Here is an 11,106-nt window from a genome sequence, read left to right on the forward strand (position 1 = left end):
GCCATCAAGTAAACAGACCGAAAGCCTCAAATAACAAGGTCACAGATTACAACAGGCTAACTCACTGCTATTACCTGCGTGTTATAGCAGCAAGACTGCATAAATTTAAAAAACCTGAATACTTTTTAAAGTCTTTAATTAAAACACATTTTTAAAAAGGACCTGCAGACATGTTGGCAATAAGATACATTTTTTTACCAACTACTCTCACATGAAAAAAAGCAAAGCATGATTATATATACAAAATAATACTTTCAAGCTTAGCTGAGTTAAAATGAAATTATTGTAGTAAGTTACTTTAATACTTTTACATTGAGCAGCTATAGCAGGAAGAAGAAATGTTGAGGAAGACAAACTTTCATTTAATAGAGATGTCACAAGGCCTTAAGATAAGAAATTGCTCGATTCACCAGTCTGTCAGCATTCATTGTAGAGATGTGAGACCTGTGTGTCATCGCCAACTAAAAGCTCCTATTGTAAGACATCATTTCTTAACATTATTTTGGAAGCAGCAAGGAAAACTTCTTCCTTGAGGTTTTCAGCTATTTTTCAGCTTTTCTGCAAACCTGGACACGATATAAAAAGAAAATGAAAAAGGGAAAGAGAAAAACATGGCTCCAAAGAACACAAAAAACTTCCATTCAACCTGCTCTTTGTGGAGGACATCTTTGAGGTTACAGGGGAGTCATGGTTTTATTGCCAAAACACTGACTAAGCTTATAAAAACACAGAAAGAAAATAACAGATAGAAGGTCTTGAAAGAGCTCAGGAGAGCTGGCCCCTGACCTGACAGGTTCTTGTGCTGTTGTTCTGTTTTCCTCTGTGGAGCGCGCACTTTTACATATGCAGTGTAGTGGCCTCCACGCATTGAGCCACTGTGTTCGACAATCCCGTACAGGCTGTAGAGGACACGCTCACCGGCTGCCAGGTTCTAGTGGGAAAAAAAAGAAAGAAAGATTAGCAAAAAGTAAAACTAAACTTTAAAAAAAAAAAAAACTACCACCAACCAAGGACTTTCATTACAAGCTGAACCAATAAAGTGATGTAGTCACGGAAAAAATCTGAAGGTGCAGGAAAGTTTTCAGAAAATTTAAACTGTAAAACCTTGCAGGACGCAGAGCAGAAAGGAGCCAGATCCAGGATCAGAGGAAAGTCAACATGGCGGTTCACCTTACGGAGGTTCATCCCTGCCTTAAAGGAGAGAAAAAAACCAACAAAATCACACACGTACACACACCAATCAACAATTAGGCTCTCAAACTTACTGATGATTTTGCTGAAGAAAACAGAGTTATGGCTGCCTACCTGGTGGAAGCGTTTTAGGTGCAATGTGATGACAGGAGGCAGTGAGGATATGAGCATCTGCTTCCTAGCGCTGGTGTAAACCTTCTCCACTTTCTTATCTATGCAAACACAAAAACACAGTAATGTCAGCTACAACTATTAACTACTTGAGTAATTTAGACAAACACAGAAGCAAGCCAAAATAATATCAGCCACTCAGTATGGGCAGTATGGATTCCTGGACGTCTGTTCAAACTTGAGCGGTCGTTTTAGAGCAGCAGCCTGATATGTGAAGACATGCAGCAGCTCATGAGAGTGAGTCCCCAGATCCAAGGCCTGAGATTTCAGCTCTGTGCATGTTATGACTCACACTACAAAGAAGTGGACCGCTACAGGATTGGACAGACAATTTTCTGTGTATGTTTTTATTCTTTCCCACCCACAACGACAAAAATACCAACTCCACACAACCAACTGTAAAGAATGTGAAGAATACTCCGATGGAAGATTTTGCGTGTAGCATACAGACAACCTGTGGTCTGGGATTCAAATGTACAATAATCTGGAAATAATTTAAAATATGCTTGTAAAGAAAACGCTGGTTCCTCATCCTCAAAGCATTGTACTCTGCTTCCAGATGCTTGTTTTCTTTTACCTGCTGAGCTGCTCTTGCGCAGCTGCTTCATCCTACGTTCAGTGCAGCTCTCACAGAGCAGCCTGTTGTTGCCCATCAACAGCTCCACAGAGGTGAACTGGTGGAGGCAGGACTGGATGGAGCACTCCTTGGAACTGGGTGTGTAACTGTGGGACAGAGCCTGGAAGGCCCCCTGGTGGTGCTGATGGTGGAGATTGTCTCGGCTCTGTGTTTCTCCGTGCTCCTCTGGAGAACAGTGTGCAGATGGAGAGCAGTCCCCAGAGCTGAAGCTCAGGTTGACTTTAGAGACGGCGCTAACTAGCTGTTCCACAGCGCCGCCTTGCCTTGTGGAAGACGATGAAGAAGGAGATGAGGCGGAGACAGGCGTAGGGGACGGAGTGAGGGTGGAGGTGGATGATGGGGTAGACATGTGCCTGTGGCTGTGGCTCTGGTTGGAGGAACGTGGCGTCCACTCGCTCTCAGAGGCCTCGCTGTCGGCGTCATTGCTGCTGTCTTGAGCGCCCGAGTCTCTCTCGCTGCCGTCCGACAGGCTGCCGGCAGCCGCCATCTTACAAACTGAGACGCAGTGGCTTGATCCACCTGCAACACCTTCGTCCTCTGGTCGGTCCCCACTAAAGCCTGCTCCTTTCTCCTCCACAGAGCTGGAAGACCTCCTGCTCTGTTGCTTCTGTGGAAAGGGAGAACAAGTACATTATCATTATCATGCACACTGAAGACTGGGTGCACACAGGATACTGCATTTTTATTTTAAATTCTCATTCATTAAAAAAAATAAAATACAATTCTCATATCTGTACACAAGCATTCTAAGAGTCTTTCTAAAGGAACTCTCACCAAAACGAAAAACCACAACAGTCCATCTAATGCATAATCATGCATTAGAAAAACAGAAACCAATGTCAGAGAAACCAAATACCTACAGCAGTTTTCATATAAAGGAAAGAGAAAAGACCAAGATCATAACAAGGACAACCAGAAGCACTCTGAGAGAGAAAACCTCTGCCAAGGCAGCTCACTCTCTGGGCAGTATTTACTTTTCAGAGAACAGCATTGTATTTTCTATATATTCAGTTTGTTTCCTTTGTTCTTTTTAAAGGTACTTTGAGAAGTTTGTAGTTTGGTTTTGTTATTTATCCTGGTGAACCCCATTATAATATACTCGATGATGAGTACAATTATTCTTTAGTTTTCTTTATTTATGTAGACATTGTTTCAATCTTTAGTTAGAAAAAAAAAACGTTATTATTTTCTTTTCCTAAAAAAACAAACAAACAAAAACCCCAAAACAATTAATGCCGTGTATTTGAATTGTTATAACTGTTACTGTAATGCATATAAAGTCAGAAGAAAATCAACTATACTCAAAATGTATTAAATAGCTCTAGCTCTTTAAATAGCATTATTAATCACTTTGACCCTGAGGTCAATAAATTGTAATATTTTTATAGTACTTTCTATATGTTGACAATACACACCATACTTGTAAGAATCATAGTTCCTAAGTTCTAAGGCTTTTTGTCAACTTGCAGATAATAAGTTGGTCTTGCAGATCTTGGTGGTTGCCATTCATGGTCAAATTTCAATGGATTGCTAACACGTATCTACACCCAGAAAAAGTTTTAGGAGAATTCATTCAAAACTGTCCATACAATTGCATTTCTAGACAGAACAACATGCACACAAACACTACCAAAAACATAACCTTCTTGGCAGCGGTAATAATAATAATAATAATAATAATAATAATAATAATAATAATGATGATGATGCTCAAGAAAAGGAGCAGAATAGACCTGTACAACAGTCTCACCTGTCCACTCAGCTTCCTGGTATTTCTGTTGACAGAGTGTGTTGCAGAAGGAACCTGCTCACTGTGAGCTGTGTGGCTCTCCTGCTCCCGGGTGCCCTTCCCCAGCCTACCAGGGTTGGAAGGTTTTGATATCTGAGCACAACAAAAACATGAAGGTGCAAAGAAAAAGTTTCAACAAGGACTTTGAACTGATTTCAGCAGATGGGGTTGGCCAGTAAAAAACAAAACAAAACATAAAACAGAGAAATGCACCACTAACCCAGCAATCTGTGAGATAACTACCAGCTCAAACTGTCTCAGAGAGTTAATTTGTATCCTTTAAATGATCCACAATGAATGTAATTTACAGCAGCTCACCCTCTCCTCTATAATGGGTAAAGAGATGTCAATGAAGGCTTCCTTTACTGTGGATATCTGAAAGAGAAATAACTGCAAGTCAGTGTCATGATATAAACTTTTAATCTCTTCAACAGTTAAAATCATAGTTCTGCTGCAGTCTAAGAGAAGATGACTGAAAATGCTTTCATTTCCTCTCCTCTTTCTTAGCTCCACACCTGCTGCTCTCCATCTTCAATGATACTCTTTAGTTTGCATAGAGGCATGTGCTTTGTTAACCACTCTAAGCTTCCACAATTTACTGTAAATGCCTGCTGTAAACAGTTGGTATTCGAGCTGGTCCTTGAAATGATTTATGTTTGTTTTTCCACTGACTTCCATTTGTTACCTCTGATTAATTCTGGAATGTTTCCTGGACGTCACAGCTGGTAAAGAAATCTTGTTGCTTAGTTTTGTTGTCTTTTCATTTCTGGTTAGAGATAAATGTCTGCCAATTTCTGACTAACTGAAAAATACCAGTGCTGCTCCTGTGACAATCATTCAAAGCAAAAAAAATCAAATAATTAAGGCATGAAATGTCTCACAATGAGTCCTAACTAGGTTACACGGCTATTAAAAAGCGACTCGTGTCGGAGCTGGTTGGTTTAAGAAATGCCAGCTTGTCAACCCTCATGTGCTTCATACGTTCTAATTCTACAGAGGGGAAAAAACCCTACAGAGCAGTGCCTGATTGGTTCTTCCCGACTATTCAGGTCCTTTGCTTTATTTCACTCGCTTACGTGCTCGCACTCTTCACACATGATTGTGTTTGTGAGCTCGCCGACAAAGATGCGGTCGACAAAGTTCATCTTCACACCTTCTTTCCCGTATGCTGATGGAGAAAAAGACAAAAGGTTTTCTTTTATTATTTATGCATGAAAATTGTGATTATTGCTGTTACAAGATTACCTTCAAAATTTTCAACACTATAATTTCCATTTTAAACACTATTAAGCATCACAATTTACAATCACTATTGAGAATTAATGAGATCAAAAAGTGCAAATAAAGGACTACTTTCACTGCTGAGACAAAGGAAGAACATGGGTCAATAAAAAACAAGTGACACAGATCATAATTAACTATTTAAATTTATTAGCTGCTGTATAAATAACTGATTATACACAATCAATTTTGGATACACAACTGGAAGGGTGCGCTAAAACATGAGCATGTTTATTCTTCTCTTCATGAAACTGTCCTCTGCTTCAGGAGTAAATTAACTGCATTTCCTCCAAATGCCACAAGATGGAACTATTGATCTCTGCCGTGTGCCGCCTCCATACGAACCTTTGACTTGGCGTTTGGTCTCCTCGTCTGCTGTCTTCTCTGTAGGATTGTTGAACGCCTTTAAAATGCCTGCTTTCACCCTCTGCATATAACAAAACCAGAAAAATACTAGAAGTCACATTTGAGGTAATATTCATAAATCAAATTAATTATATAAATGATGCAAATAAAATGCATTTTTGGGGGGATATTTCTTGAATTCTCTTTATTACATCCATTAGTGACATATCACAATCTCGCCTGCAGCTGAGCCTGACAGGTACACCCATTATAAGCATCATTAGTGTAAAATAATTATTGTGCTTGTCCAAAAATGTTATCATGTAAATCACTTAATTAAATGTGCATGTTTGTGTGTGTCGTTGTCTTATTGGAGGTGACATGGTCAGTGAGTGTGTTGTGAGAGAGCTGTGAAGAGGCACAGTCACAGTAAAGCACCAATCAATAGATAATTGGCCATGGTCCATGTCTGAGTTGAGACCAGTCGGCCCCCATTGTCCCAGGACCCACACACTGCACTGGCTATTTAGGTCAAAAAACCCTGTTAAACCCAGCCCGGCCAGTCTGCACCTCATTCAGAGAGCGTGGTCAAACCAGGATGTGGCTCTCCTACTAATTAATTACCAGTAACCCCCATGCTCTCTATCTCTCTCCCCCAAAAGTAACAGCATGCACCGTCTCACACAGGATGGGCCAAAGGGAGGGGAATCTGGTCGGGGGGCGTGAAGAGAGTTGGTACAAGTGTGCAGGGGTGGAAACTAAAATGAAGACAGGGCAAAGAAGGACAGTCCATGCCCTGGGAGGGTAATACCTCCCATCTCAGCTAATTGGTGATAATTGACTGGGTCTAAATTAGCATATTCAGATCTCTGATACTAATGGCCATTAAACACAAACACTTAGGGCCTCTAAAAGGTTGGCTACACACAGAGGAACACAATATCGTGGCTCTCCCGCTCTCTTATACACACACACACACACACACACAATGATGTGGATGTACTATCACTAATATTAAATTTGTGTGTTCATACAAATAAGAAGCAAATGGGTTTATTCCAGTTATGAATGAATCAACGTTTCATGAATTGATGTGTGCATCCTGTTTTTCTGTTTGACAACACGGGATAATAATAATGCTTTGATTTTTACAAGAAACATTAGTAACTGGTATGACTTATGAGTTTTAAAAAAGGCATTCGCTAATGTAGGATTAAAATGCCACTGAATCTCTGAATGTGCTGCATAAATGAGTTTCTGAGTCAATGAATAGCGGAGGCCATACCCCCCCTCCCTCTTTACCTCCTTGATTGGATTGGGAGACGGGCTGATGAGTGTGTGTGCATGTGTGTTTGGGAGGAGGCTGTGGGCGACCCTCAAGCACAATGGGACGGCCCTGGAGCTCATTCAGCAGCTGTGGGTTTCCCAAGATCACACAATGATGCCGGTTATGCCACTTGCAAGTCCCCTAAGTGGCACAACTGTTACTGTTCACAAGTTTGAATGGGAACAGGGGAGCCGAGCCCGTGGCCCTTTCCTGGGCCCGGGGCTGACCACTAAACACACCCGCTAACTTCTCCTCCTTGGTTTCACACAGCCACTGGTGGGATCACAGGGGCCAGCTAAGCCCTCCAATGGGCTGTTGTGGGGTCTCCTAATTGCCCCATGAAGGGTTGTGGGGGCAGGGGTTCTCTGTACTTGCCAAAAACATGGCACCATAAGGTTTGACCACAACTGCTGGCTAAAGATGACATGGGTTTATGTGAGCGAACAAAGCCACCCACAAAAACACAGATGAATGTCTTATGGTGATAGCCAACTAGGATAAGTTTTAAGATCTTTACTGAATTACAGCACAATGCATATGTGGAGCAGTTGATAGGACTAACAACAAGTAAGACAATGATTAGCTCCTCATGGCTTTTGAAATAAACACAGTTGTAATACCGCTGGAGCTAAAAATCAACCATCTGAATTATTCCGATGCATTTTTTAACTTAATTATTAGCATGTGAGATTGAACTATCATCACCAAGTTACTAATGTGCATTTCTTTTTAAAGCAATCGAGCTGAGTGTTTGAGCAAACTTTAAAAATCAAGCACCTCTGTGAGGTTGTACTTTGTGTTATCCATCCAATTTAGGTTTGGATATTTATATGTTGACATGAGGTGTGATCATGTTTGTCACTCTGCTCATACAAAAAATAAGTCAATAGATAAAATCCATTAAATTTGTCTACTTTCCCCTTCAAGGTCGACTCCCTGATCACCACCTTTAGCTGTGCAGTTCGTTTTCAGTCATGGAAGTCCTATTCTGATAATTTCCACAAGTAAATATCAACTTCTGTGTCTAACTGACCTGATGTTTTTTCTCACTGGCAATAAGAGCTGAGTCTGTGGCCATGACCCAGAGACCAAACAGCACTCTTCACTGAAAGAGTCTGCAGCACCCAAGACTGAAGACAGCAGCAGCATGACCAGAAGCAAGCTTATGTTTGGTTTTTTTCCTGACATTAAAAGGGTGTACCATAAATTCATCCAGCAGGCTCAGACTGTCAAGACAGAGCTCCCTTTGTAAGACTTTGATGTTTTTAAGACAAGAGTTTGGTGAAAACTTGAACTGCAGTGCCAGCAACTTTGATCCAGCACACACAAGTTTTGTGTGGCAAAAAGAACAAAATTCTCACTTCCCCAGAATTTAAATTTAGGTTAAAAGGTCAATTTTTGGACATACTGCAGGTGATTCAACACCCATTACAAAGCATAAATGTAAGAGGACAGAAAGGGACTTCCAAAAAGTGAGCTAAAAACAGCAGATAATCTCGAAACAGAGGAGGCTGAAGGAATCTAGACGGAAATTAAATCTTGTTTTTGTATCACATATTTCCTAGTCAGCACAAAACTATACCTAAGCACATTGAAACTAAAACACATAAATCTATTGCCTTAATGTTTGCTATAACCTTAATATGTATTCATGTTGTTCATATTTTCTGCAAATTTGTCTCATACAAAATGTTCTAAATGCACCTGAATGAAGACGACAAAAATAAACCACAAACACTTTGAGCTTGATTGAACAACATAATCTAACAAAACATCGCCCAATTCTTATTCTGGGCTTAGAAAAATCATATGGATTATTGAAATACATGAAAGCCTATTATGTATGAAGGCGTACTTTAGTTTCTTCTACTCGTATGGAGTCCAGTAAGTAGTGCAGAAGCTCCTGGCTGTCTTGTTGTTGGTAGCCCTTGAAGCATGGAGCTCTGGAGAAAAACAGAAACATATATTTTTTTAGAAAAAAAAAAAAACACAACAAAAAACCCAAAAACAAAATAAACAAACAACAACAAAAAAAAAAAACCACCCAGAAAACAAAGTTAAGACTAACTGAAGGATGGATGTTTGTGAAAACAGTGACAACATCAAACGTGGGAGTGAATCTGACTCAAAAGAGTCTGTTGTTTGTGCACAAAAACTGAACACGTTATCGAGTCTAGAAGAAAACCACTGAACACAAAGCAATTAGAATCCATGGCAAAACACGCAAAAAGAAGAAACCGTGCGTCAAGGTCTCTCAAGAGTTTTCACTGCTGGATCTGTGAAATCCTATCTGCCACTATAACTCCTCCTTTCACAATCCAGGTGGACGCAGTATAAAACTTATACACTTAAAGGACCAACAAACAATTTGTTAAAGTTATTTTGGTGGACAGAATATTTTCTTCATACAGTCATGTTAGCAGAAACCCAAACAAGACATTTTGAATTGTCCCTAGATATGATTTAAAACCAGAACATCAATGACAGAGTAGCTCATTAGGCTCATGACCCAAGACAAATCACAGATTTTAAATGTTTGTGCAGGGCAGAAAGAAAGCTGCAAGTCCACTTGTCGTTGGTTGGCTCCAATGCGCAATATAATGAGAATTAAAATCCACCGAGAAGTCGAGGACGCTTGCAAACAGTCATATCCAGGATCTTAGGTTAACAACTTCACTAAATGGCCTGAATAGAATATTGTTCAGTACATCATAATTGGGTGCTCATAAAACCACAAAAACAACCTTGAGCTTGAGCACAGGTTGGGTGAACTCACACACAGTGATCACATGTTTGATTATATTCTGACCAAAACTGTAGGAGGAGGAGCAATTTTAGTGAATGTGAACAGACCACCAGATGAGCTCTAGCTCCATCTGAGTAACCCCATTACCAGGATGAACACCTATTTGCTACTAGCAAATGAACTGTGTGAAAGCAGGTCCCCCTCAGATAAAATTAAACATCTTCTTTTTGTGAAAGCAGTTGCTTATTACACTGAACTTCAATAAATTATAAATTCATTATACTTTATTATAAAAAAAATTTTTTACTGGATGAAAAAAAAAGATTTAAATAAGTCTTATTAAATACCATTCTTCCATCCATAAAAAAGTAAAAAATAAATACAATGAAGCTCTCTAAGCAATATAAGAAGAGGTTCATAGGCAAGTCACCACTCCTCTATGTTGGATACTTCCACAAAACAGACTTTCTGCTGTGCACAAATCTTCTTGGTAAAGCGAATGGACACCATTAGAGTGGTTAGAGGGGAGGCTCTCCTTGGCTCCGACCCCTGGCTGTCCACGGTGAAGCAGATGTGAGGACAGATGCCAGGGGCAGATGGGTAGCCAAGGTTGGAGCTACTGCAACCTGTTGGGCCGAGGCAACCACATAACCAAAGGACAGGTTGGTTCAACAGGGATAACACATACTGAGAGGCCACATTCCTGATTAGACAACATTGAGGGTGGTCAGAGGTGGGCAGTGCGTAGTAGTGGGTTAACTCCTTTCAAGCCATTGTGGATCTTTTGCTATGCTATGATCTTTGTATGTTAAGTTTCTTTGTTTGCCAAAATGTTCTGAATAGGAATGCTGCACACCTGTTCCTGTCTGATGAAAGCAGTTAATCCTATTATAATTATTAAAAAGGAATGCAGTGTGTCAAATATAAATTCTGACCAATACATTCTCCTAATGACATTCCTAATCCTACTTATGTGGGAAGATCACTCAGACCAAAACAGCTTTTTACACCCTTGACACATTGCCATGAACAAATGGATGTCCAGGAGAGAAATGGCCAAGCACCTCTCTTCAACACAGGTCAGAACCTGTAAATCTGGAGGAGATCAAAGTTGCCCCACATACTCGCATCTTATCCTAATCTCTGTCTTTCATGCCTCTTTTTGTGCAAACAGAAGGCAACGTGCAGGGGTGAAGATGGTACAGAGAACATATGTTATTTACTGGCGAGCCTCCAGGAAGAGCAGCAAGTAAAGGAATGCCTCCATCTAGCTTTGCCAACTGAATTTGTTGATCAACTAAAAGAGAGAAATATGAAGACAAAACAGAGAGGAGAATGCGTGAGACAGAAAAAAAAGGGGGGAAAGAGAGAGGCAGTGAAAAAGAAAAAAAAATGAATGCACATGGTTGGTATCAGTGGGAATGAGGAGGTCTGGAAGTTCATCCCAGTGGAGACAAAGCAGAAGGGCCCTGTAGCCCTGCTCTCAATCTGGCCAATACAAACAGCTGCGGTGCTAACACAATTAATAGCCGGATGAGTTAGTACCAGACACAAGGCCACACAAGCTCCCCCCAAGTCGAACACACACACACACACACACACACACACACACACACACA

General features: G+C 40.5%; 1 protein-coding gene across 2 annotated transcripts in view; it reads right to left on the reverse strand.

Moving 5' to 3' along the window:
• usp45 (ubiquitin specific peptidase 45) overlaps positions 1 to 11,106 on the reverse strand; it is a 36,179-nt gene that overhangs the window by 2,404 nt on the left and 22,669 nt on the right. For both annotated transcript variants that reach the window (XM_005741297.1, XM_005741296.1), the window contains exons 9-17: positions 8,597 to 8,684; positions 5,415 to 5,496; positions 4,865 to 4,956; positions 4,107 to 4,163; positions 3,750 to 3,881; positions 1,940 to 2,606; positions 1,306 to 1,403; positions 1,105 to 1,191; positions 787 to 931 (exon numbers count right to left, since the gene is read on the reverse strand). In XM_005741297.1, coding sequence (XP_005741354.1) covers positions 787 to 931; positions 1,105 to 1,191; positions 1,306 to 1,403; positions 1,940 to 2,606; positions 3,750 to 3,881; positions 4,107 to 4,163; positions 4,865 to 4,956; positions 5,415 to 5,496; positions 8,597 to 8,684 — 1,448 coding nt within the window. The remainder of the gene's footprint in view (positions 1 to 786; positions 932 to 1,104; positions 1,192 to 1,305; positions 1,404 to 1,939; positions 2,607 to 3,749; positions 3,882 to 4,106; positions 4,164 to 4,864; positions 4,957 to 5,414; positions 5,497 to 8,596; positions 8,685 to 11,106) is intronic.

This window comes from Pundamilia nyererei, unplaced genomic scaffold (assembly GCF_000239375.1).
Source record: "Pundamilia nyererei isolate P.nyererei 1_Seehausen unplaced genomic scaffold, PunNye1.0 scaffold00109, whole genome shotgun sequence".
Taxonomy (NCBI): domain Eukaryota; kingdom Metazoa; phylum Chordata; class Actinopteri; order Cichliformes; family Cichlidae; genus Pundamilia; species Pundamilia nyererei.